Source organism: Mustelus asterias, chromosome 20 (assembly GCF_964213995.1).
Source record: "Mustelus asterias chromosome 20, sMusAst1.hap1.1, whole genome shotgun sequence".
Classification (NCBI taxonomy): domain Eukaryota; kingdom Metazoa; phylum Chordata; class Chondrichthyes; order Carcharhiniformes; family Triakidae; genus Mustelus; species Mustelus asterias.
In genome coordinates, this window is record NC_135820.1 from 70729982 (window position 1) to 70757181 (window position 27200).

At 46.0% G+C, this 27200-nt stretch overlaps 2 protein-coding genes and 1 non-coding gene across 3 annotated transcripts in view; all 3 read left to right on the forward strand.

Annotated features, from left to right (window-relative positions):
• plcg1 (phospholipase C, gamma 1) overlaps positions 1–27200 on the forward strand; it is a 586083-nt gene that overhangs the window by 379191 nt on the left and 179692 nt on the right. The window lies entirely within an intron of this gene.
• top1b (DNA topoisomerase Ib) overlaps positions 1–27200 on the forward strand; it is an 87647-nt gene that overhangs the window by 50227 nt on the left and 10220 nt on the right. Inside the window, exons 10-19 of the mRNA XM_078236804.1 lie at positions 2045–2166; positions 3752–3874; positions 7282–7469; positions 11795–11939; positions 13107–13250; positions 15175–15360; positions 17776–17844; positions 18594–18708; positions 23073–23200; positions 26013–26107. Of these exons, the coding sequence (XP_078092930.1) occupies positions 2045–2166; positions 3752–3874; positions 7282–7469; positions 11795–11939; positions 13107–13250; positions 15175–15360; positions 17776–17844; positions 18594–18708; positions 23073–23200; positions 26013–26107 (1315 nt within the window). The remainder of the gene's footprint in view (positions 1–2044; positions 2167–3751; positions 3875–7281; positions 7470–11794; positions 11940–13106; positions 13251–15174; positions 15361–17775; positions 17845–18593; positions 18709–23072; positions 23201–26012; positions 26108–27200) is intronic.
• LOC144508776 (small nucleolar RNA SNORA26) lies at positions 1751–1873 on the forward strand. Its single transcript, XR_013500339.1, has one exon. It is a non-coding gene; the product is annotated as a small nucleolar RNA SNORA26 (small nucleolar RNA).

The following is a 27200-nucleotide window of genomic DNA, read 5'->3' on the forward strand; positions in this document are numbered from 1 at the left end:
TTGCATAACTACTCCTTGCACAGAAGAAGATGCACGAGTGATTTTAAAATGGTGGAAAGATTGCTCCATGAAGGAAAGTCGAGAAGGGGTTGTGAGATGAAAGATCAAACAATGAACGGAAAGTCACAATATGGAATCTGGAATTCTCTGCCCCAAAAGGCTGAGGGTGGGATTCAAGCGCTGGCGCACGACCCCCCCCCCCCTCCTTCCCTCTGTTGCCACCGAGTGGCAACAGGATCCCCCACCAATCTCCCCCTGCCCCCGCTTTGGCACTGCCCATTACCCAGTGGGCAGTGCTGAGATGCTCCCTGGGCATTGTCACTTTGCCCCTTGGGCAGTGCTGGGGGGCCAGGCTGGCACTGCCAAGCTGGCAATCCCCAGGCACCCCCTTACCCCTGACCTCCTGGGGGGCCTTCATGCCCCCCACCCCTTCACTCCAGCGGGGTCGGGCTGCCCGCTCCCCGCAAGTGGGGAGCTATTGTAGACCCTGCTAGAGTGAAACACTCCTGGCACGTGGGCAGACTCTAGCGGGCCCAGAGATTTCAGTCCCAGGCCTGCTAACGAAATGTAAATTATAATTTGAGTAATTTATACAGTTTTGGGCCGATTTCACTGAATCCGGTAGCCAGGGACTTGTGGAGGCCATGGCGCCCAGCGGGTAGTCTGCAAAACAGCCTCCACTTAAATCGCCCCCTGTACGTTTGGGCAATTGGAAATTTCACAACCAAACTCTAGATTTTTGTTGGGCTAAGATGGGCAGATGTAGCTGAAGTTCAGACCAGCCACTATCTAATTGAATAGCGGACCAGTCTCAAAAGTTGCACGGTCGGTTCCTATTGCTGTGATGCAGGGAAGGAACTGTGGTGGGCATGAGAGTCTTGAATGTGGTAGAAGGCGTCAGTGAGCAGTCAGGAACTGAGGGTGCATACAGCAAGTGTGGCGCGAAGTAAGATGGGGGATACGTGCATGTTGAGCTGATGTTAACTGGGGCCAGTGGAGATGGTGATGTGACAAGCTGATGGAAACATTAGAGAAGTTTGTCCTTGAGCTGGATGTACAGACAGTAGAAAGTATCCATGGCAACTCGCTCAACATACAAACGTACATTAGGATTTACCCCAAGTGCGTAGCTCAGGGTAATGGTGTGTTTAAGGTGAGGAGCAAGTGGCCACTTTGGAAGTGTTTGTGAAGTTAAAACTGAACCAGGCGTGATTGTCCTAGAGAGGGAAAGAACATATGAATTGGGAACAGGCGTAGACCACTTGGCCATTTGAACCTTCTCCGCCATTCAATAAGATTATGGCTGATTTGATTGTAACCTCAACTCTGCATTCCCACCTACCCTCAGAACCTTTCATTAAAAATATTCAAAGACCCTGTTTCCAGCCCTTTTGAGGAAGAGAGAATTCCAAAGACTCTTGGCCCTCGGAGAAAATTTATATTCGTTTCTGTCTTGTATGTTTCAGTTTACGAGAACTTCCTTTCTTTACAGACTGCATGTTGAGCAAGTTGCCTTCAAACCCCTTAGGCTTTTAAAACAATCGAGCAGCTTCTGTGGTCTCTCTCTAGCTGTTGTCACGGTTTCACAACTTGCCATGCAGTACAATATTGTTTAGTTTTATTTTAGTTAAATCTATACCACTGAGCTATCTCAAAATGCCACCTTAGATTTTATAAACTGTTGCCAGCAGGATTGGATGTAACCCTAATTTATTTAAGAACTTGGTCATCATCACTCCCCCTCTTAGCTTTGCCCACTCATTGTAATCCAGTTCATTGAGTGGCCATGACCGAGGGGTAAATAAATTCTTCTTTCAAACCCAGAGCATCAGCAGCTCCCCCTGTGCTTTGGATCCTGTCAAGAAGGACAAAGAATACTGATGATCCATGGGTGGTATCTTCAAAGGGTGATCAATTACTACATCTACGGTGTAGCTTTTATGTTTTAAAGGCCAAGTGATGCGGTTATACCTTTTGAAAAGTTTTATTTAATAAACGGGTGGACTTGGGTACTGTGGCATATGATTTCAATCTTTTCTTTCAGGGAAACCTATGAAGCTGAGCCCTCAGTGTGAAGAGGTTGCAACGTTCTTTGGTAAAATGCTCGATCATGAGTACACTACAAAAGATATCTTTAGGAAGAATTTCTTCAAAGACTGGCGCAAGGTAAGTTGTAAAAATGGATATCTTTGGATTGTAGGGGGCGCTAATTGAAAGCTGTCTTTTTCGGCATCATAATCCTAAATTTGAATGTCTCCTTAGCTTTGCTTCCTTTTGGATCTTGTATATTAACCCTAAGCTGGCAGGCATTGCTTTTGGTTTAACATTTCAGTCTGGAAAATGGTAGCAGCAGCCCCTCACTACTTCAAGCAATAAACTGCCGACCTAAATTTTGTGCTCATGTTGTGGGCTTGGATCGTCAAATTTCAGGGCTCTGTGTGTTGCGAAAGCTACCCACTGAGCCACCACTAGTACCCAACTTGGATAAAAAGTTCCAGAAGCGCAGGCCTGACAAGGCCGAGTTCATTTTCAGCAAGGAGAACGTGCACAGAGAACATTTGGGATTGGAATAGATTGATTTGGGGCGACAGGGTGGCACAGCGGTTAGCACTGCTGCCTCTCAGCGCCAGGGACCCAGGTTCAATTCCAGCCTTGGGTGACTGTCTGTGTGGAGTTTGCACATTCTCCCCGTGTCTGCGTGGGTTTCCTCCCAGCTGCTCTGGTTTCCTCCCACACTCCAAAGATGTGTGGGGTTAGATTCATTGGTCATGCTAAGTTGTCCCTTAGTGTCAGGGGGATTAGCAGGGTAAATACGGGGAGTTTATGGGAATAGGGCATTGATGGGATTGTTGTTGATGCAGACTCGATGGGGCAATGGCGGCCTCCTGTACTGTAGGGATTCTATGAAAAGCATACTTTATAAATAAAAATTTGTTCCTTTATTTTCGGTCATGATTATACACCAAATGACTCCATTTCCCCCTTCAGATTACTTGAAGTCAAGATCACAGATTTCGAGATTGTGGGAAAAATGTCTAAAGCTGTTCCTGTGGGCAGTATTTTTGTTTGAGGGCAGAGAGTGGGGGAAGTGGTTAGGTGCTTTGATTGGAACCTAATATTAGTGGCGCTATTTTACTCTTTAAAATTTGTCCTGGATGTTGGATTGTTAGCCTATGCCCACATTAGCTATGAGGAGAGATTGGGTAAACTGGGGTTGTTCTCCCTGGAAAGACGGAGAATGAGGGGAGATCTAATAGAGGTGTACAAGATTATGAAGGGGATAGATAGGGTGAACGGTGGGAAGCTTTTTCCCAGATCAGAAGTGACGTTCACGAGGGGTCACGGGCTCAAGGTGAGAGGGGCGAAGTATAACTCAGATATTAGAGGGATGTTTTTTACACAGAGGGTGGTGGGGGCCTGGAATGCGCTGCCAAGTAGGGTGGTGGAGGCAGGCACGCTGACATCGTTTAAGACTTACCTGGATAGTCACATGAGCAGCCTGGGAATGGAGGGATACAAACGATTGGTCTAGTTGGACCAAGGAGCGGCACAGGCTTGGAGGGCTGAAGGGCCTGTTTCCTGTGCTGTACTGTTCTTTGTTCTATATCCCCCAGTGCCACTCTAAAATCTGCCGTGTGCTCATCTCACTTCTTCCCCGTGAGCTTTGGCTACTGCGCCATGACCAAACCTTTTCCCCCTCCTTCCAACTTGTGCAGCAAATTGAGTTAATTAAGGCTTTGCTTTAATCTAGGAAATGAAACCTGAAGAAAAGGCGACGATAACAGATCTCAACAAGTGCAACTTTGAAGAAATAAACCAATATTTCAAGGCCCAGTCTGAGGCTCGGAAACAGATGTCCAAAGAACAGAAACAGGTTTGTGGTGGGAGACGGGCTGAAATCTGTTCCTTCCCGAGGAGCACTATTGGTGAATGTGTGCCCTATGGCATGGTACCAGGTTGAATCACTTTTAATTCATTCATGGAACGTGGGCGTCACTGACTAGGCCGGCATTTTTATTGCCCATCCCTAATTATCCTCGAGACGGTGGTGGTGGTGAGCCTCTGCAGTCTAAGAGGTGTAGGTACACGCACTGTGCTGTTAGGGAGGGAGTTCCAGGATTTGATCTAGCAGCAGTGAAGGAACGGTGATGTATTTCCATGTCAGTGTGGTGAGTGGCTTGAAGGGGAACTTCCAGGTGGTGGTGTTCCCAAGTATCTGCAGCCCTCCTCTTTCTAATGCTCTTGTGTTAGTCAGTCTGGTGTAGTACTCTTAGTGGTACTATAATTTAGTTAATGGGGCTAAATAAGGGTTAATAAGTTAATGGGGCTAAAGGTAGACAAGTCTCCTGGTCCTGATGGAATGCATCCCAGGGTACTAAAAGAGATGGTGGGAGAAATAGCAAATGCACCAGTGGTAATTTACCAAAATTCGCTGGACTCCGGGGTGGTTCTCGCAGATTGGAAAACAGCAAATAAAGAACAAAGAAAATTACAGCACAGGAACAGGCCCTTTGGCCCTCCGAGCCTGCACCGACTATGCTGCCCGACTTAACTAAATATCCCTCTTCCCATCCTATTCATGTTTTTGTCAAGACGCCCCTTAAAAGTCACTACTGTATCCGCTTCCACTACCTCCCCAGCAACGAGTTCCAGGCACCCACTACTCTCTGTGTAAAGAAAATCTGCCTTGTACATCTTTAAACCTTGCCCCTCGCACCTTAAACCTGTGCCCCCTAGTAATTGACTCTTCCACCCTGGGAAAAAGTTTCTGACTATCCACTCTGTCCATGCCTCTCATAATCTTGTAGACTTCTATCAGGTCACCCCTCAACCTCCGTCGTTCCAGTGAGAACAAACCAAGTTTCTCCAACCTCTCCTCATAGCTAATGTCCTCCATACCAACATCCTGGTAAATCTTTTCTGTACCCTCTCCAAAGCCTCCACATCTTTCTGGTAGTGTGGCGACCAGAATTGAACACTATATTCCAAGTGCGGCCTAACTAAGGTTCTATAAAGCTGCAACATGACTTGCCAATTTTTAAACTCAGTGCCCCGGCCGATGAAAGCAAGCATGCCGTATGCCGCCTTGACTACTTTCTCCACCTGCGTTGCCACTTTCAGTGACCTGTGTACCTGTACACCCAGATCCCTCTGCCTATCAATACTCTTAAGGGTTCTGCCATTTACTGTATATTTCCTATCTGTATTAGACCTTCCAAAATGCATTACCTCACATTTGTCCGGATTAAACTCCATCTGGGGTAAACTGTAGAAACTTTCTGTCGTTATGCGCGATCTTCTTGGAGATCCTCTCCACTTGGAACCGGCAGTTTGCGGTGTCGATGGTAGTCATGATGTCGGCATCTCCACATTTAAACTCCATCTGCCATCTCTCCGCCCAAGGCTCCAACTGATCTGTATCCTGCTGTACCCTCTGATGGTCCTCATTGTGATCCGCAAATCCACCAACCTTTGTGTCGTCCGCGAACTTACTAATCAAACCAGTTACATTTTCCTCCAATATATATATTTTACAAACAGCAAAAGTCCCAGCACTGATCCCTGAGGAATGCCACTTGTCACAGCCCTCCATTCAGAAATGCACCCTTCCACTGCAAATGTGGCGCCACTGTTTAAAAAAAGGAGGTAGACAAAAGGCAGGTAACTATAGGCCGGTTAGCTTAACTTCTGTAGTAGGGAAAATGCTTGAATCTATCATCAAGGAAGAAATAGTGAGACATCTGGATATAAATTGTCCCATTGGTAAGACGCAGCATGGGTTCATGAAAGGAAGGTCATGTTTGACTAATTTGGTGGAATTCTTTGAGAACATTACATGTGCAGTGGACAATGGGGAACCTGTGGATGTAGTGTATCTGGATTTCCAGAAGGCATTTGACAAGGTGCCGCACCAAAGACTGCTACATAAGATAAAGGTACACTGTGTTACAGGTAATATATTAGCATGGATAGAGGATTGGTTAACTAACAGAAAGCAAAGAATGGGGGTAAATGGGTGTTTTTCTGGTTGGCGATCAGTGACTAGTGGTGTGCCTCAGGGATCAGTGTTGGGACCACAATTGCTTACAATTTACATAGATGATTTGGAGTTGGGGACTAAGTGTAGTGTGTCAAAATTTGCAGATGACACTAAGATGGGTGGCAAAGCAAGGTGTGCAGAGGATGCTGAAAGTCTGCAAAGGGATATAGATAGTCTAAGTGAGTGGGCAAGGGTCTGGCAGATGGAGTACAATGCTGGTAAATGTGAGGTCATCCATTTTAGTAGGAATAACAGCAAAATGGACTATTATTTAAATGGTAAAAAATTGCAGCATGCTGCTGTGCAGAGGGACCTGGGTGTCCTTGTGCAGGAATCTCAAGGAGTTGGTTTGCAGGTGCAGCAGGTAATTAAGAAGGCAAATGGAATTTTGTCCTTCACTGCAAGAGGGATGGAGTTTAAAAACAGCGAGGTTATGTTGCAGCTTTATAAGTTGCTGGTGAGGCCACATCTGGAGTACTCTGTACAGTTTTGGTCTCCTTACTTGAGAAAGGATATACTGGCATTGGAGGGGGTGCAGAGGAGATTCACTAGATTGATTCTGGAGTTGAGAGGGTTGGCTTATGAGGAGAGACTGAGTAGACTGGGGCTATACTCATTGGAATTCAGAAGAATGAGGGGAGATCTTCTAGAAAACATATAAGATTATGAAGGGAATAGATAAGATAGAAGCAGGGAAGTTGTTTCCACTGGCGGATGAAACTAGAACTAGATGGCATAGCCTCAAAATAAGGGGAAGCAGATTTAGGACTGAGTTGAGGAGGAACTTCTTCACACAAAGGGTTGTGAATCTGTGGAATTCCCTGCCCAGTGAAGCAGTTGAGGCTACCTCATTGAATGGTTTTAAGGCAAGGATAGATAGATTTTTGAACAGTAAAGGAATTAAGGGTTATGGTGAGCGGGCGGGTAAGTGGAGCTGAGTCCACAAAAAGATCAGCCATGATCTTATTGAATGGCGGAGCAGGCTCGAGGAGCCAGATGGCCTACTGCTGCTTCTAGTTCTTATGTTCTTATAATCAGCTTCAGCTCTTGGCAATGCTCTGGGCTATGGAAGAGATGGGTACACCCTTCCTGATCACTGAGCAGTGCTGAAAGGTTTATAGATTGTGTGGAAATCATCTGACTTGGCCGTGTTGCCTTCAAGGCCCATCTTGGCAATTGTTCGCATAATTGCTTCAGGGAAAATCTTGTGTTATTGGGATTAATTTTTATCTTAATTTTAGAAATTAAAAGAAGACAATGAGAAGCTTCTACAGGAGTACGGGTATTGTATAATGGACAACCACAAAGAGCGAATTGCAAACTTCAGGATTGAGCCACCAGGACTCTTCCGTGGCCGTGGTAACCACCCAAAGATGGGCATGCTGAAAAGAAGGATCAGGCCGCAGGACATCATCATCAACTGTAGTAAGTGAGTATCTCTGAGGGGAAGCGGGAAGCCCAGGCATTGCCAGCACATTAATGAGGTGAGCTGTGTTTAGAAAATTGTGATGGGACTTCACTGATCATCCTGTAGGTAAGATTCAAACCCAATACGGTGTTGAACCATACAAATCAGCCGAGTGCAGGACTGAATCTCAGTCTGTGCTGGGTTAGCTGGTCCGAACTGCAAAAACACTTGGTGCTACTTTAATTCCCTCGTCATCCCTGAACTAGGGAAGGTGATGAATCTATTAGGGTTTTTGTTCCTAAATTCCATTTGCCTACTGCCACGAAATGTATGTATGTGTGAGTGCTGTGTGAGAACACAGAGGTCCGTAGTATCTCCAGCGGTCACTTTCTAAGCTTGTACATATCGAACGACCACAGGAAGAATGTGCTCATATCAGGGAACAAAGCCTACCCAAACTAAAGAACAGCTTGCATTCCTAAAGCTCTTGCCATGACCTTGCGATGTCGCAAAGTGCTTTGCAGCCATTAAAGTACTTCTAACATCTAATCATTGCCCTGTCTCTCCAAATAAATTGGTTATCCCTCCTGCTTTTGTTTCCTCATCTTGGAAATGAGTCAATTTTCCAGTATGTCCTTTCAGGATGAGGATGAGGCAGTGGTAATGCCACTAGACTAGTAATCCAAAGGCCCAGGCTAATGCCCCGTGGCCACCGGTTCAAATCCCACCAAAGCAGCTGGTGGAATTTAACTTCAATTGGTTTCTTCTAAAAATTTCAATTATTAATTTTTTAAAAATCAGCAATGGTGCCACACACACGCACACACACACACACACACCCCCCGGCGCTAAATGGGATAGATCTAACAACTCAAACCTGGACGATGGCACAGATGTATCCAACCACACTCTGCAATCTGACATACCATTCACTCTACCATTACCATCAAGCAAAGGATCAACCTTGGTTCATTGAAGAGTGCATGTCAGGAGCAGCACCAAGTATACCTAAAAATAAGGTGACACCCTGGTGAAGCTGCTGCACTACATGCATGCCAGACAGTGGAGGCAGCAGACAAAAGACCGAGCTAAAGCTCTGCACTCCTGCCACATCCAGTTGTGAATAATCTATAAACCTTTCAGCACTGCTCAGTGATCAGGAAGGGTGTACCCATCTCTTCCATAGTCCAGAGCATTGCCAAGAGCTGAAGCTGATTATAAGAACATAAGAACTAGGAGCCGGAGTAGGCCATCTGGCTCCTCGAGCCTGCTCCGCCATTCAATTAAGTGAACAATTAAACAACTAACTGGGGGATGCGGCTCCACAAATATATCACCCATCCTATATCATAGATCATAGAATCCTACAGTGCAGAAGGAGGCCATTTGGCCCATCATGTCTGCACCGACCACAATTCCACCCAGACTCTATCCCCATAACCACATGCATTTATCCTAGCTAGCCCCCCTGACACGAAGGGGCAATTTAGCATGGCCAATCCACCTAACCCTGCACATCTTTGGACTGTGGGAGGAAACCGGAGCACCCGGAGGAAACCCACGCAGACACGGGGAACATGTGCGAACTCCACACAGACAGTGACCCAAGCCGGGATTCTAACCTGGGATCCTGGCGCTGTGAGGCAGCAGTGCTAATCATTGTGTCACCGTGCCGCCCAAAAAATATATGCTGGGTTCTCCCACCAATCTGTGCACAGGACTAGGCTGAAGCATTTGCAACCATCTTCAGCCAAATGGGTGATCCATCTTGCTCTTCTCCTGGCGTCTTCAGCATCACAGATGTCAGTCTTCACCCCATGTAATGTCAAAAATGGCTGAAGGCATTGAATATTGCAAAGGCCCTGACAACATCCCGGAAATTATATTGTAGACTTAATGCTCCAGAATTAGCTGCGCCCCCGCGAAGATATTCCAGTGCATTTACCCAATAGTTTGGGAAAATTGCTCGGATACGTTCTATCCACAAAAAAACAGAATAAATCCAATTCAGCCAATCACCATCCCATCAACCTTCTCTGGATCATCAGCAAAATGGTGAAAGGTGTTGTCGACAGTATTTTCAAACGACACTTACACAGCAATAACCTGCTCATTGATGCTTGGTTTGTGTACTGCCAGGTCTGCTCGGCTCTTGACCTCATTGCTGTCTTGGTCTAAACGTGGACAAAAGAGCTAAACTCTTAAGGTGAGAGTATCTTGACATAAAGGCTGCATTTGACTGAGTGTGGCAGCAAGGAGCCCCACCAAGCTGGAATTGGTGGGGGGGGGGGGGCGGAATCTCTTCAGATGTTGGAGTCATACCTGTCACAAAGGAAGTTGGTTGTGGTTGATGGAGGTCAGTCATCTCCGTTCCAGGGCATCACTGCAGGGAGTTCCTCGCTGTAGTTGTAGGCCCAATCATCTTCAACTGCTTCACCAGTGACCACCCTTCCATCATAAGGTCAGAAGTAGGGATGGTTGTTGATTGTGTAATGTTCAGCACCCTTCGCGCCGACTCGGATAACTGAAGCAATCCATGAACAAATGCAGCAAGACCTGGACAATATCCAGGCTTGTGCTGACATGTGACAAGTAACATTTATGCCACAAGTGCCAGGCAATGGCCTTCACCAACAAGAGAGAATCTAACCATCGCCACTTGACATTCAAGCTGAATTCCCCCACTATCAGCACCCTGGTGGTTACCATTGACCAGAAACTGACTGGTCTAGCCATATAAGTACTGTACTGTGGCTACACGAACTGGTTGGAAGCTGGAAATCCTGCAGCAGGTACCTTGCCTTCTGACTCCCCAAAGCCTGTCCCTGATTTACAAGGCACAAGTCAGCAGCGTAATGGAATGTTCTCCTCTTGTCTGGATGAGTGCAGCTCCAACAACAGTTGAATCTTGCCACCATCCAGGACAAAGCAGTCTGCTTGATTGGTATTTCATCCGCTTCCTCTGCCACCAACACACAATGGTAGTAGAATCATAGAATCCTAAGTATGTATCATCTACAAGGTGCATTGCAGGAACTCACCAAGCCTCCTTGGATAGCACCTTCCAAACCCATGACCTCTACCATCTAGAAGGCACATGGGAGCACCGTGAACTGGATATTCCCCTCCAAGCCACTCGCCATTCCAACTTGGAAATATATCACCGTTCCTTCACTGTCACTGGGTGAAAATCCTGGAACATACTCCCTAACAGCACAGTGGGTCTACCTACACCACATGGATTGCAGCTGTTCAAGAAGGCAGCTCTCCCTCATCTTCTTGAGCAGTTAGGGATGAGCAATGCTGGCCTTGCCAGTGAGGTTCACATCCCATGAAAGAATTTTTAAAAATGAGAAGGAGCCAAGGGGATGGTTTTGGTGAGAATCTGGCCAAGTACACTGAGTGTAATATTACTTAACAGAAAAGCTCGTGCAGCTTCATGGGAAAAGCAGACCAAGAATTTGTTGTATAACCTTTAAGACTGAGAATTTCTAGGCACATTTAGTTGCTCAAGTTAACGGGCAATTATCCAACATTTCTCATTCAAGCACTTGCAGGTAAACACCCCATTTTATTCAGGAAGGCAAGGAGGGGTTACATTTAGTGAAGTGTTCTGTTCACTTCTGAATGTTGTATGTCCTATAACTATATACTTTCCAAGGCTAGTCCTGGCGTTTTGGATCATCCCTCATGCTAACTGCTCAACTAATAGCTTCTGCTTGCTGCACCGTTCAGTGAGGATCCCTCTGATCAGTTCTGGTGCCAATCACAAGTCATCCAAATAGGGGAAACGCCAGGGTTGTTTGGCCAGAATTATTGTTTGTAAAGACCCTGTACACTCTGGCTGCTCAATGTTGGTGCTTCCCTCGAGTGGTGAAGAACCGATAATGCAGGTGCCCTGAACCACAGACCAGATTGAAGTTTTGCACCTCTTTTCAGGATAGTTTCAGGAGGGCTGTGCTCTGGATAGTGGAGAATAGGCACTTAAATCCATAGAGGGGGGAATTTTCCCAACCCGCACACTACAGGAATCGTAGCGGGCAGGGACGTACCATGCAAAGGTCTGTTGACCTTGGGCGGGATTTTCCAATTTTGGGGTGTGTGTGGTTGGAAAATCCCCCCTATAGACTAGGAGAAGTTTCTGGCTGCCGTGTAGAAATGCTGGCAGACTAATCGCGTGTGTGCGTTCACTCGTTCATTCATTCTTTGGATTGTTCTTTTGCTAATGTTTTCCGAAGGCCAAAGTGCATCTGTTATAAATGACAACGGTAGCTTTCAACATGCAACAGAATGGATGAAACAGCAGTCTATTGACAAGTAACTGAGCTCTCCCCATTAATCTCCAGGGGCTCCAAGGTACCATCACCTCCAGCAGGCCAGAAGTGGAAGGAGGTGCGACATGATAACAAGGTGACTTGGCTAGTGTCATGGACAGAAAACATCCAGGGCTCCATCAAATACATCATGCTGAACCCCAGCTCCAGAATTAAGGTATGATCGATTCCTATGACTCAGTAAACACCTGCAATCAGATGTGCTGCATCCAAACGATTCTTCCCTCAGAGTTATTATTATGCAGAACATATCAATCCTGTCTTGTGGAATAAATGGGCACTGAGATAGATAACCCAAGGATATTATCTGAGAGGAAACAAGAGAATGGGGTTGTCTGTTGATAACCGGCACATTGGTTAGCACTGCTGCCTCACAGTGCCGGGGATCCAGGTTCGGTCACTGTCTGTGTGGAGTTTGTACATTCTCCCCGTGTCTCCATGGGTTTCCTCCGGGTGCTCCGGTTTCCCCTCTCAGTCCAAAGATGTGTGGGTCAGGTGGATTGGTCATATTAAATTGCCTCTTAGTGTCCCGGGATGTGTAGGTTAGAGGGATTAGCGGGACAAATGTGTGGGATTCTGGGGATAGGGCCTGGGATGGGATTGTTGTCGGTGTAGACTCGATGGGCCGAATGGCCGCCTCCTGTACTGTAGGATTTCCATGATTTCTAATATAAAGCACAATCTTTTAAACTAATATCCATGCGAATAGCTGGGGAAATCTTGCTGCTGAACTGTGAAGTAGTGATGGATGCTGGCTGCTTGAAGGATAAATAAACACCAAGTGTAGAAAAGTAAGCAGCAAACCGATAGAAGCACTTATTTATCTTGTGTTGGCCTTTGTACTGTATCATCGGCAAACTTCATTTGATCTCCTTGCAACAAAGGTCGTCACCTGTGACAGTCTGTCGCTATCAAATACAGGTAGCAACAAACAAAAGAACATGGGATTTATAAAAGCACACAAATCAGATGCTCAATTTTAAACTTTTTAAGATGTTGATCCAAATTATTTCCTGCTAAGTAAGTGTGCCTCACGTTACATAACCTGACAATATGTAATCTGGGGAGAAGAGGCCTTATTCTTTCTTCTTGATAACTAATGACTTAATAGAATTGGATTCTCAGAAATTGCCTGTTGCTGTCAAAGCCTTACTACTTCCACTGTTTTGTTAGCATGCCATTAATTATGGGACAGTTTGGGCCACTGGTTGGCACTACCCACAGATATTTGCCCAGGTTCTTTGGCATCATTCACCAGCTGATGAACTGCCCATTAGTCACTCACAGCATTGTAAAAATTGACCTGACTGCTCTGTTTAAATAGGGGGAGAAGGATTGGCAAAAATATGAGACTGCCCGGACATTGAAAAAGTTGGTCGACAAGATACGCGCTCAGTACAGGGAGGACTGGAAGTCAAAAGAAATGAAGGTTCGACAGCGCGCTGTCGCACTTTACTTTATTGACAAGGTGAGTGAAAGAAATTGTTACAGGTGAGCATTCTAGTCGACCGCCTAGTCCAACCCCCACAGTTTAAGTCCATTCCTGAATCCATGGTTATTACCCACTATTATGTATGCTGGGACATATAGCCTCTTTAAGGGAACTGGTCAGGTGACCTTGGGTTTGGGGTGATCTGCCCAGGAACCGTCCTAAGAGGGCAGTTGTTTGGAGCGAGTAAGACTGCAGCACAGTGGTGAACTCTGCTGCCTCATATAGCCATGTGTGGAGATGCCGGCGTTGGACTGGGGTAAACACAGTAAGAGTTTTAACAACACCAGGTTAAAGTCCAACAGGTTTATTTGGTAGCAAATACCATTAGCTTTCGGAGCGCTGCTCCTTCGCCAGATGGAGTGGATATCTGCTCTCAAACAGGGCACAGAGACACGAAATCAAGTTACAGAATACTGATTAGGATGCGAATCTCTACAACCAACCAGGTCTTAAAGATACAGACAATGTGAGTGGAGGGAACATTAAGCACAGGTTAAAGAGATGTGTATTGTCTCCAGACAGGACAGCCAGTGAGATTCTGCAAGTCCAGGAGGCAAGCTGTGGGGGTTACTGATAGTGTGACATGAACCCAACATCCCGGTTTAGGCCGTCCTCGTGTGCGGAACTTGGCTATCAGTTTCTGCTCAGCAATGACTCCACACTGTCTGTGTGGAGTTTGCACATTCTCCTCGTGTCTGCGTGGGTTTCCTCCGGGTGCTCCGGTTTCCTCCCACAGTCCAAAGATGTGCGGGTTAGGTTGATTGGCCAGGTTAAAAAAATTGCCCCTTAGAGTCCTGGGATGCGTAGGTTAGAGGGATTAGCGGGTAAAATATGTGGGGGTAGGGCCTGGGTGGGATTGTGGTCGGTGCAGACTCGATGGGCCGAATGGCCTCTTTCTGCACTGTAGGGTTTCTATGATTTCTATGACTCAGAGACAATACACATCTCTTTAACCTGTGCTTAATGCTCCCTCCACTCACATTGTCTGTATCTTTAAGACCTGGTTGGTTGTAGAGATTCGCATTCTAATCAGTATTCTGTAACTTGATTTTGTGTCTGTGTCCTGTTTGAGAGCAGATTTCCACTCCATCTGACGAAGGAGCAGCGCTCCGAAAGCTAATGGCATTTGCTACCAAATAAACCTGTTGGACTTTAACCTGGTGTTGTTAAAACTCTTAACTGCCTCATATAGCACCAGGAACCTGTGTTCAATTCCAGACTTGGGTGATTGTGGATTCTCCCCATGTCTGCATGGGTTTCCTTCGAGTACTCCAGTCCAAAGATGTGCGGGTTAGGTGGATTGGCCATGCATGTTAGTGTCCCAGGATGTGTGGGTTAGGGGGATTAGTGGGGTAAATATGTGGGGTTATGGGGATAGGGCCTGGGTAAGATGGTCTGTCAAAGAGTCGGTGCAGACTTGATCTGCACTGTAGGATTCTATGCTGTGAAATACCTATGTTCCCTGAAGTCTGTCTGTGGAGGTGAGTTCTTGAGGGTACTCCTCAGAAGTAAAGAATTTAACACCCACTAGAATTAAACACAACTAACTGAGATCCATGTTGTGTGTGCTACCTGCCTCCACTCTAACCCTCGGCCCCTGCAGCACCTTTCTGTTGAGATTCTCTTTCCCCCCCCCGCACCACCACAGCCTGATGATATTTTGCTCAACATCTTTGTCCAATAATTTATAACCTTGGCTGCGAGCAAAGTGTTAGAGGCATGTGCACAGGAGGAGAACATTCCTGATGGATTTCCATTTTTAAATGTCTTGGATGCTTTCTCATACTGATCCCCAGTTACAGGGTCTGTGTAGAAGCAGTAAGGTGCAAGTTTTTTATTCTTCCTCTGTGCGTCTCTAATCGATTAGCTCTGAATCTGTTACTTTTCTCTGTCCATGTAGTTAGCTCTGAGAGCTGGGAATGAGAAGGAAGAAGGGGAGACTGCAGACACCGTGGGTTGCTGCTCCCTGCGAGTGGAGCACATTAACCTGCACGCTGAGCTCGATGGTCAGGAATACATGGTTGAGTTTGACTTTTTGGGCAAAGACTCCATCCGATATTACAACAAAGTGCCAGTGGAAAAAAGGGTAAGATTTGATGGGACTAATTTTGTATTTGTTCTTCAGAGTCTACTTCCACTACTAGTTCAGTTGTCAACGTGTGTCGCTAAGTGAGAACCAGCCAGGCTGAAGGTTCATCCAAGTCCCAGATTTGATGCCAAGACTAGTGCTCAAGTAGTTGCCCTCTTGATGTGGTGGCAGTAAGGGTGCCTCAGGCTGCAACCCCATTCCTAATAGTTGCCCAGTAATCCCTGTTGCCAAGTATGGATGCACGGTAGCACAGTGGTTAGCACTACTGCTTCACAGCTCCAGGGACCTGGGTCCGATTCCCGGCTTGGGTCACTGTCTGTGTGGTTTTTGCGCATTCTCCTCATGGGTCTGCGTGGGTTTCCTCCGGGTGCTCCGGTTTCCTCCCACAGTCCAAAGATGTGCGGGTTAGGTTGATTGGCCATGCTAAAAAATTGTCCCTTAGTGTCCTGAGATGTGTAGGTTGGAAGGATTAGCGGGTAAATATGTAGGGATATGGGGGTAGGGCCTGGGTGGGATTGTGGTCGATGCAGACTCGATGGGCCAAATGGCCTCTTTCTGTGCTGTAGGGTTTCTATGCTTCTCGGTGAGAAATCGATTGTGCTCATTAAGGCCTGTTAGTGTGAAGGCATTCAGAGTCCTAGGGGCCTGCTACTGCTGTCTACTGTATCTTTCTTGGCCACCGTCTTGGGGTGCTACTGATCCATGTGGAGCTCAGCATGAGGAGGAGGAGGGCCACAATTGTGAATAGCTTTTTGTAATTGAGATTTTGTGCTCCATCAATAGTTAGAAGATTATATGCCCTCGGAATGAAGTAAAAGTGATGTGGGGTAATATTACTGCAATGATGTGATGTAAATAAACTGACATTCAAGCTTTTAATGTTGTATTATTCAAATAACTTCAATGCAATGGATATGTGTGGAATTGCAGATTATCTGGTTATGTTATATTATTATTACTACAGGTTCTTGATTAATAAGGGGATCAGGGGTTATGGGGAAAAGGCAGGAGAATGGGGATGGGGAAAATATCAGCCACGATTGAATGGCGGAGCAGACTCGATGGGCCGAGTGGCCTAATTCTGCTTTTCTGTCTTATGGCCTTATTTGTACTTCAAAATCTGTTTTGAAGAAAAGATCCATGCCTGTTTGCATCTATCTGCCCCAATGGTCCCTCTTGAGGTGTGTGGGCAGAACCCATCGAGGCCAAATGGATTGCATGCACGCAGCGATCCCTTTTAGATGTATGCACCTGTGACCAATGCAAGTGACCACCGAGTGCCGCAAAAAGGCTAAGCACAAAGAGAAAGTGGAGGGAACATTCTGCACCCTCACCCACCCACTTCCAAAAAAGCCATTGTTTCATTCATGGATCATCTGAACTCAGAACTACAGTTTGTACTCCACACCTAAATAATGTTCGGTTGGATTGCCATTTAGCTCAGAGAAGGAGTGCTCTAATAGAACCCACTGTGCTTATTATTTGTAGCCCAGTTAGACGCAGTTAGCTTACTGTAAAGCTCAATGCTGGTAGGGTTTTAATGAGTGCGTTGGGCTCTTGCACAGGGTGTTATGGAGATGTTTTCTGCTTCTTGTCCCAAGGTCATGCCCTGTGACCAACAGTGATGTTTGGTGTTTTGATGTAACGTGTTAATGGCACAAGCCAGTGTTTTCAAAGTGGATCCTGAAACTGTCTTGTTATAACTTGGATCTATTGTGTGAGGAAGTTTTATTTGTAGTTCGCACACATATGGTCCTAGTTTTGTGGTTTAACATGGAGTACGTTTGTTCCTGCATACTCGTGCAAGCATTGTGTCAGCTTTACAGCCGGTTGAAAGCGTTGTTGACCTGGTGATATCTGCTTGTTCTTTCACTACTGTCAGCCTGCTTTAACCAAGCTTGCACTCCTGAAGGTTTGGCTTTTGTCTCTGTTTACCATAGTACACCCAGTGCCGTAGTGCACAGTACAGCCTGTACTCAATTAACTTCTCCCACGGCACTTGGCTGGTGTTGCATAGCTTGGAATGAGCTTCTGTATTTTTCTCTTGAAATTTGAAGCAAGGGCCTGGTCCTATGGGATGCACATTTTTTTTGTATATTGGCACTGTTACTGTCAGGGATTGTCTGTGTTTCTACATGGAGCATTGCTTAAAATGAATAAATACTCCAGATAAACTGGTGTCTCAGAATACTAATTTACAGCACGTAAGCAGGCCATTCTAACCTTGATAGATCGAGGGTCCAGCTGACAGAACTGGACCTCTGCAATCAATTGCATTCCTGTAAATTAAAATGCCGGAATAGAATAGGACAAAAAGGAAAGGGTGCTGAGGGGCGGTCTTATGATTTTGAAGTGAAGTCGGATCCAGGTGAAGGAAGTTGCAGTGCCTCATTCTTGCCTCGTGTACCTCAGGTGTTCAAGAACCTTCAATTATTTATGGAGAACAAGCAACCTGAAGATGACCTTTTTGACCGACTCAATGTAAGTAGTGCTGCAAGATGAGCGGGCTTCACCGTGGAATCGGGTACTGCTTTAAGATTAATTAGGGTGGCGTGCTTACCTGGCGGGCAGTGCCAAGCTGATAGAGCCCAGCCCTGCCTCCCCGACCACCCGGGGGGTCTTCAATGTACTCTGGTCCCACCAGCGAGGCCATCACACCTGATCCCCATTGGTGGGAACCATCCGTGACCCTCGCCACTGAGGGCCTTGAGCGGTGAGGGGAGTAGGGTAAGTGAGCCCGGGCGATTAGGTCCTCGGCTCATTCATTAGTATTTAAATCGGCCCCTCCTTTCCCGGGCACGAGCCTGATCTCGCTGGCAGAATGGGGCTTGCAAGATCGCGAGAGACGAGAAAATGGGCGCAATCCTGATTTATTTGTGCCTCGCCCCACCTTACTGGCTCATCACGCCGGTAAGATCCCACCTGAAGACACTATAATCCTATAAATGTGTGCCTATGTTTTTCTTAAAGAATGCCCCAATCGTTCTCAGTTTTCATATTGAAGTCATCTCTTCGGAGACATCTTCCTTCAAACAAGGTTGTAATGGGTCACAGTTTAAGTTGCTCATGTTTGGAAAAAATTCTAGAAATCTTCCCAGATATAATTATTTAAGGGTGGGTGTCATTATAGTGGAGATTTATCCAAGGTTCTGTAATTAATTCTATTCGTTCTCCACGTTTCGGTTTATTTTGTATGTCTTACTGATTCATCGAGTCTTTTTTGTATACAGACTTCGATCCTCAACAAGCATCTACAGGAACTAATGGACGGACTTACAGCGAAAGTGTTCCGTACCTACAATGCTTCTATCACCCTGCAGCAGCAGCTGAAGGAACTGACCAACCGTAAGTACAGGTTGCCACCGCCCCAGAGGCCAGAGCTGTTGCTCTTCGTCCCCCGCTCCATCCTCTCCAGTTCACCGCTGCTGCTCTTGGAAAAGGGACAGGCAAATCATTTTGTGCTAGTTTAGTTGCTTCAGCAAAAAAAAAAACAGGTTCAAGCTTTGTCTATTTGTTTCTTTCATGGGGTGTGGGCATCGCTGGCTCGGCCAACATGTATTGCCCATCCCTATATGCCCTTGTGAAAGTGGTGGCGAGCTGCCTTAAATCACTGTGGTCTGGCAGGCCCACAGTGCTGTCAGGGAGCGAGTTCCCTAACATTTTGATCCAGCGGCACGCTGGCACAGTGGTTAGCGTTGCTACCTCACAGCGCCAGGGACCCGGGTTCAATTCCAGCTTCGGGTGACTGTGTCTGTGTGGAGTTTGCATGTTCTCCCCGTGTCTGCGTGGGTTTCCTCTGGGTGCTCCGGATTCCTCCCACAGTCCAAAAATATGCGGGTTAGGTAGATTGGCCGTGCTAAATTGCTCCTTAGTGTTAGGGCGATGTCAGGGAGGATTAGTAGGGCAAATACGTGTGTTTACGGGGATAGGGCCTGGGTGGGATTGTTGCCGGTGCAGGCTCGATGGGCCAAATGGCTGCCTCCTGTACTGTAAGGATTCTATTCTATGACAGTGAACATAGAACAGTACAGCACAGAACAGGCCCTTCGGCCTACGATGTTGTGCCGAGCTTTGTCTGAAACCAAGATCAAGCTATCCCACTCCCTATCATCCTGATGTGCTTCATGTGCCTATCCAATAACCGCTTAAATGTTCCTAAAGTGTCTGACTCCACTATCACTGCAGGCAGTCCATTCCACACCCCAACCACTCTCTGAGTAAAGGACCTACCTCGGACATCCTTCCTATATCTCCCTATGAACCCTATAGTTATGCCCCCTTGTAATAGCTCCATCCACCCGAGGAAATAGCCTTTGAACGTTCACTCTATCTATCCCCTTCATCATTTTATAAATCTCTATTAAGTCTCCTCTCAACCTCCTCCGCTCCAGAGAGAACAGCCCTAGCTTCCTCAACCTTTCCTCATAAGACCTACCCTCCAAGCCATGACTTGTTCTGTTTGGATGATCGTGTGATGCCCGCGACATTATTTTTTTATGAAGTGCTTTGATTAGTAAACCAAGCTAATTTTTAATTTAGTCCAAACACTAATGGTGGTGAAGATTTCAATCTAGAATGATAAACACTTTAGGAATGTTGCCAAACCCGTGATTCTGCAGAGGGATCAAGTGACCTAAATTGCAAGAGCAGAGCTTAGCTCGTTTAGTTCAGGAGATGAGAAATTTGTGCCGTTTGGTGGATTTTCAAATTTTAGGTAACGGAATTCCGATCTTTTGATTTATTTTGCTGCTGCTGCCCCCAACGTGGCAAACGCCAGGAGGGAAAATTTCAGCCTGGAACATCTCCCGCTGTAACGAGACTAGGAACAGGAGCTGGGGGAGCTGCCACTCAGCATTGCGTCAGCCCGGACTCTGCTGCTGTCACTGGGAGGATGCACTCTGCTGCTGGCGGCTTGGTGGAACCGAGAGGTTCTATAGGAGGGCTTTGGGGTGGAGGGCAGCCAAGGTCACAGTGGGTTCAACTTTGCCAGGCATGGGAGGAGGTGGTTTGGGAAACGGGCTGTTGGATTAAGTGGTGGGGGGGGGGGGGGGGGGTGCTGTTGATAAGAGAGGCCGCTGAGTGAGTGAGTGTGTGCGTGAGGGGAATTTAGGAAGAGAGGAGTGTTCTGGGGGAAAGAGCGGCTGACTGCAGTTTGTCTAAGGGGCTGGGAGGATGTGGCTGGTTACAGGGTGTGGGACGGAGAGGGGTTTCACTGAGTCTTTTGTCACCAGGAAATGTGGAGAACTTGGCTGGAATATGAGTTTATGAAATATTTTTTCAAGGTACTTCAAAAAAGATTTTCATGTTTTTGTGGGGCTGGATTTTGTGGAATGCCATAGTCCTTGCCCCAAGTGGTTTTAAGAAGTCTGGGGTGGGGAGAGTCCACCCACAGTCCTGACACTGGAAGTAGCAGTAATTAAAGTGAGTATGTGGTGATGAGTTAAAATAGGGTCACATTGAAAAGTGGTTTGCAAAGCACTGCTGTAATGGAATCTAGTCACGTTCTGTTGGTATGGATGTGACGACCCTGGGTTCAATTCCGGCCTTGAGTCACTGTCGGTGTGGAATTTGCATGTTCTTCCCATGTCTGCGTGGGTTTCATCCAGGTGCTCCGGTTTCCTCCCACACTCCAAAGATATGCAAGTTAGGTGGTTTGGACACGCTAAATTGCCCCTTAGTGTCCAAAAATGTGGGGTAATAGGGATAGGCCTGGTTAGGAGAGTTGGTGCAGACTCGATGGGATGAATGGCCTCCCTCTGCACTGTAGGGATTCTGTGGTTTGCCGTTTGCATTACTGCATTAAATGATGAAATGCTGAGGTTACTTTGGTGTTTTGATGCAATCTTTATGGTAATAGAATTTTTGATACTCTCTCACAGGACACATGCGTCATTGGAAAGGACATCACTTTTATTGTCCATCCTTAATTGCCCTTGAAAGATGGTGGTGTGTTACCACCTTGAACCGCCGTAGCCTATGTGGTGTGGGTACACCCACAGTGCTGTCAGGGAGGATTCCAGGATTATAACCCAATGACATGGGGTTGACGTTGGGGCATGGACAGAGTGGATAGTCAGAAGCTTTTTCCCAGGGTGGAAGAGTCAATTACTCAGGGACATAGGTTTAAGATGCGAGGGGCAAGGTTTAAAGGAGATGTACAAGGCAAGTTTTTTTTTCACAGAGGGTGGTGAGTGCCTGGAACTCGCTGCCGGGGGAGGTAATGGAAGCAGATATGATAGTTGCTTTTAAGGGGCGTCTTGACAAATACATGAATAGGATGGGAATAGAGGGATATGGTCCCCGGAAGGGTCGGGGGATTTAGTTCAGTCAGGCAGCATGGACAGTGCAGGCTTGGGGGGCCAAAAGGCCTGTTCCTGTTTTGTAATTTTCTTTGTTCTTGTTCTTTGACCTGAATGAACGGCCATATATTTCCAAGTCAGGCTGGTCTGTGGCTTGGAAGGGAAACTTGCAGGTGGTTCGCATGCATCTGCTGCCCTTGTCCTTCTAGGTGGTAGAGGCTGCAAAGAACCTTGATGAGTTGCTGCAGTGCATCTTGTGGATAGTACATACTGCTGCTGCCGCGGCGCATCAGTGTGGAGTGAATGGATTTTGAATGGCGTGCCAATCAAATGGGCTGCTTTGTCCTGGATGGTGTCAAGTGTCTTGTGTTGTTGGAGTTGCACTCATCCAGGCAAGGGGAGAGTATTCTATCACACTCCTGACTTGTGCCTTGTAGATGGTGGACAGGCTTTGGGGAATCAGGAGGGGAGTTATTCTCCTAGCTTCTGACCTGCTCTTGTAGCTACAGTATCTATTTGTCTGGTCCAGTTCAGTTTCTGGTTAATGGTAACTCCCAGGATGTTGTAAATGGGGGATTCGGTGGTGGTAATGTCATGGGGAGATGATTGGATTCTCTCTTGTTGGAGGTGGTCATTGCCTGGCACTTGTGTGCTGCGAATGTTAATTCAAAAGTGATCAAAAGGAAAACGAATGTATTTCTAAGGAGAGATATATTTAATAATTTATATATTATATTATAAATCTATTTCTAAAGGAGATGGAAATGTACGAGGCAGATTTTTTTTCCACAGAGGGTGCAGAATGCCTGAAACTCGCTGCTGGGGGAGGTAGTGGAAGCAGATACAATAGTGAGTTTTAAGGGGTGTCTTGACAAATACATGAATAGGATGGGAATAGAGGGAAATGGTCCCCGGAAGCGTAGAGGGTTTTCGGTAAGTCAGGCAGCATGGTCGGTGCAGGCTTGGAGGGCCGAAGGTTCTGTTCCTGTGCTGTAATTGTCTTTGTTCTTTGTACCCTCCTGAGCTCTAATAATTCCACCTATTTGAAGTGGCTTAGAAACATTTGCATTTCACTGTAGATGATAAATTTAATTCCTTCTCAAAATTTCAGGTCTCTCTTGTTTTCGGCCACTCTCCCTCTGATTCGGTCAAACATGAATAAGCACTTGGGGAAGTGGGGTCTTTGCCTTACAGGCACGGCCATAGTGTCTTTATTCAATGTTCGGTGCCAATGATTTGTTTGTTTTAATAAATAACATTAAAGTTTGAAGGAGAGATCAATACTGCAACGTTATACTGATATGGAAGTGACTGCAGACTGAGGTGTGCTGCCCTGTAGTCGCAGCAACCGTGCTTCTGCACTTCATTGTGATGCACAGCAGCTTAATAACCTGACTTGTTTGTTCATAGCGGATGAAAATGTTGCAGCAAAAATACTTTCTTACAATCGTGCCAACCGAGCAGTCGCTATCCTTTGTAACCATCAGAGGGCACCTCCAAAAACCTTTGAGAAGTCGATGCAAACCCTGCAGACCAAAGTGAGTGCGAGCTTTCCTTCCTCGCCCCCCCCTAAACCCTATGCAAAATAAGTGGCTGTTGAAAGAATCTACTGCTTTTCGCCTCGAGGCATGTTAAACCGCAATGTTTGATTCCTGCTTCATTGTTGCATCATCTCAAATCCAAGATGGCGCCGGAGCGAGGCGACTTCTTGAAAGCTGTGCCCAGCATACCTTCTAATTCTATCTTTTACTCTCGTTCTATGCTTCTAAAACTTCATTCTAACTCTCTTAAACTCTCTAACAATGCTTTAATGACTCTCTATGAGCGGTATGCTTTTTCTGTATAGCGCGCAAGAAACAATACTTTCCACTGTTAATACATGTGACAATGATAAATCAAATCAAAAACAAATCATTTCATTTTTCTCATTTTCATCTCGTGAGAGTTTGAGGACTCTGGGTCTGTACTAGGTGGAGTTTAGAAGGATGAGGGGGGGATCTCATTGAACCTTACAGAATATTGAAAGACCTGGATAAAGTGGACGTGGGGAAGACGATTCCATTAGTAAAAGAGACGAGGATCCGAGGGCACAGCCTCAGAGTAAAGGGACGACACTTTAGAACCGAGATGAGGAGGAATTTCTTCAGCCAGAGAGCGGTAAATCTATGGAATTCGTTGCCAGAGAAGGCTGTGGAGGCCAGGTCATTGAGTATATTCAAGACTGAGATAGATGAATTCTTGATTGGTAAGGGGATCAAAGTTTACAGGGAAAAGGCGGGAGAATGGGGTTGAGAATCAGCCATGATTGAATGGCAGAGTAGATTCGATGGGCTGAATGGCCTAACTCTGTTCCTATATCTTATGATCTCAGTTGGCATCGCAGTCAACTCTCCATTTGGGCTAGGAAGGGTCATTGGAGGGAAATTATAAAGGAGATGAATATTTTAAAATTGGGGTGCTGCTGAACTGGTAGTGAACAGCTAGCGTTGCTGCTCTTGCCAGTGTTTGATGATGTCCCATGTGTGGATTTCTGGTGAGAATTGAGTATTGTCAGTTGTGATACACTTGGTAGTCAACTAGCTCCTTAGCATTCACTGACGAGCATGCGAAGAATGGCCGCTAGCGTGATGTGCTTGACTCTCCGGGTAACGAACCTCATTTCAAAAATGGGAGGCATTTTGGAAACAAAATGTGGGCCAGATGATTTATTTGCGTGCAGCTGATGCCCTCCTTCATCCAAGCCTTTGTTACCTTGACAACACCAATACTCTCCTGACCAACCTTGCACCTTCTGCAAACTTGAACTCATCCAAAACTGGACTATAACTCTCTTTCCCTCCAATTCCTGTGCTCCTTGACTTGGATTTACCACCAATTCAGCAGCACCTCAATTTTAAACTATTAATCTTTGTTATAATTTCCCTCAATGACCCCACTGTTCCCAATCCCATTCCAAGCTCTGTGCTTTTCCAATTTTGGTCTTTCACACGCCCCAATTTTGGTCTTTCATGTTGGTAGCCGTTCATTGTTGATGTCGGAATTCCCTTCCTAAACCCCTCTGCCTCTCCTCGAGACACTGCGTAAGCCCCACCTCTTTGACCAAGCATTTGATCACCTGTGCTAATATCTTTGTGCTAGTGTCAAATTTTATTTGATGATTGATCCTGTGAGCACCTTGGGACTGTCTTTGTGTCACAAACGCAATCTATTACATTGCAAATTTTCGATAGTTCTATTTGATATTGTGAAAGATGTGCTGCAGAACATGAAGAGGCAGGTCTGTGCCTCAGGTTCTCCGCAAAGCGTGCTGTGAGTTTTAGCCATATTGACGGGAAGTGGCAAGTAGGAGAACAAAGCCAGTTAATGCTGTTGATCGGAGGAAATGTGTGTGGTCTCCAATCGTAAAATATTATATTTAAGCATGTATCACTAATGAACTGGATAACAGTCTTATTAAACTTGTTAGTCTGCTAATCTATTGAAGTGCCATGAGCTGCCTCAATGGAAGGGGGACTTGGTTGTTCTACCTACACTGACTTTGAGGATGGAGACTGGTTCTGAGGGCATCTCCCTGGTACTTTATGAAGTCCCTCCGATGGCTGTTAATCGGAGGCTGCTTGATTTGGCTGGAAGTACGGTAGCGCAGTGGTTAGCACTGCTGCTTCACAGCTCCCGGGTTCGATTCCCGGCTCAGGTCACTGTCTGTGTGGAGTTTGCACATTCTCCTCGTGTCTGCGTGGGTTTCCTCCGGGTGCTCCGGTTTCCTCCCACAGTCCAAAGATGTGCGGGTTAGGTTGATTGGCCAGGTTAAAAAATTGCCCCTTAGAATCCTAAAAGGTGTAGGTTAGAGGGATTAGTGGGTAAATATGTGGGGGTAGGGCCTGGGTGGGATTGTGGTCGGTGCAGACTCGATGGGCCGAATGGCCTCCTTCTGCACTGTAGGGTTTCTATGATTTCTAAGTTTGACACATTTCCCGGTACACTGGTTGTTATTCTTCCTGCACTGCGCCAGGGCCTCACGATGGTTTTTCTCACTTGAGCGTGTTTTAACTAATGTCTGATTTGTTTAAAATGCTGCAGAGAGCGGTTAAAAGTATACACTGTTGACACTGCAAAATAATCGAGTGAAATTTGTTTTTGATGTTTAATTGTAAGTGTAGATTCTGACCCGAGACGAGGAGAGTACAGTATTCTTGTTGTATTCGGTGGGCCTACCAACAGTCTGGTGGATTTTGGTCACTGCCCTCCTGAAACCATCTCGGAGAAAAATCGGATAAAACCTTTTGATTTATTTTGAAGATCTGAGTTTTCTGCTTTCGAACTCACGTATTTTCTCCTTTCCATCTTTAGATTGATGCAAAGAAAGAACAAATCGGACTAGCCAGGAGAGAGCTGAAGGGTGCCAAAGCTGACTATAAAGTTAGAAGAGATGAAAGATGTAGAAAGTAAGCAGTCTATACAAACTGTTTTTTTTTTGAAAGAGAAACGGCAAAGCCTTGTGAACAACCATTGCCAAGCTGCTGCTCTGTTCACTGCATAAAGGTCAGTTTGGTCATTAAGTCTTAACAGAGGCAGCTATTCAGTCCATAAAGTCTATGCCAGCTCTCTGCAGGACAATCCAAACAGTCCCACCCCCCCTGTAGTCTTATTTCTGTAAATTTATTTATTTTAAATGCTCATCAATTTCCTTTTTCTGAAATTATTCAACTTCTTCACTCTAATCGGCAGAAAATTCTAAGTCATTCCCACTCGTTTTTTTAAGTTTTCCCTTTGATTGCATCTACATTTCTTGCCCAAAACCTTAAATCTGTGTCCTCTAGACCTTGTACCATCTGCTACGGAGGATAGTCTTTCCATGTCTACCTTAAACTTGACATGATCTTGTACACCTGTATCAGATCTCCCTTCTGATCCAGAAGGTCCAGCTTCTGCAGCTAAACCTTGTGGCCAAAATCCCTCATTCCTGGTGTCAATATGGTATATCGCCTCTGCAATCTCTCAAGGACTCTCATCCTTCTTGACGAGGAGTGAACACAATATTACAATGTGGCCTGACCAGAGGGGAGGTAGTGGTATTGTCACTGGATCAGTAATCCAGCAACCCAGGGTAATGCTCTGGGGACCCAGGTTTGAAACCCATCACGGCAGACCTGGAATTAATGAACATAAAACCATTGTTGATTGTCGTAGAAACCCATTTGGTTCACTAATGTTCTTTAGGGGAGGAAATCTGCCGTCCTTACCTGGTCTACATGTGACTCCAGATATGCAGCAACGTGGTTGACTCTTAAATGGCCGAACAAGCCATTCAGAATGGGCAACAAATGCTGACCCAGCCAATGACGCCCACGTCCCATGAATGAATGAAAGAAAAAGAGCTTTATTCAAGTTCTGCACAATTTCCCTGCTTTTGTACTCAAAGCATCTATTTATGAGGATCCCATATGCTTTGCTAACTGTCCTCAATTTGTCCTGCCACCTTCAAGGATCTATAAAGATCTCAGAACATTGGTAGATGCTTTCAGAGCCCCTAATGCA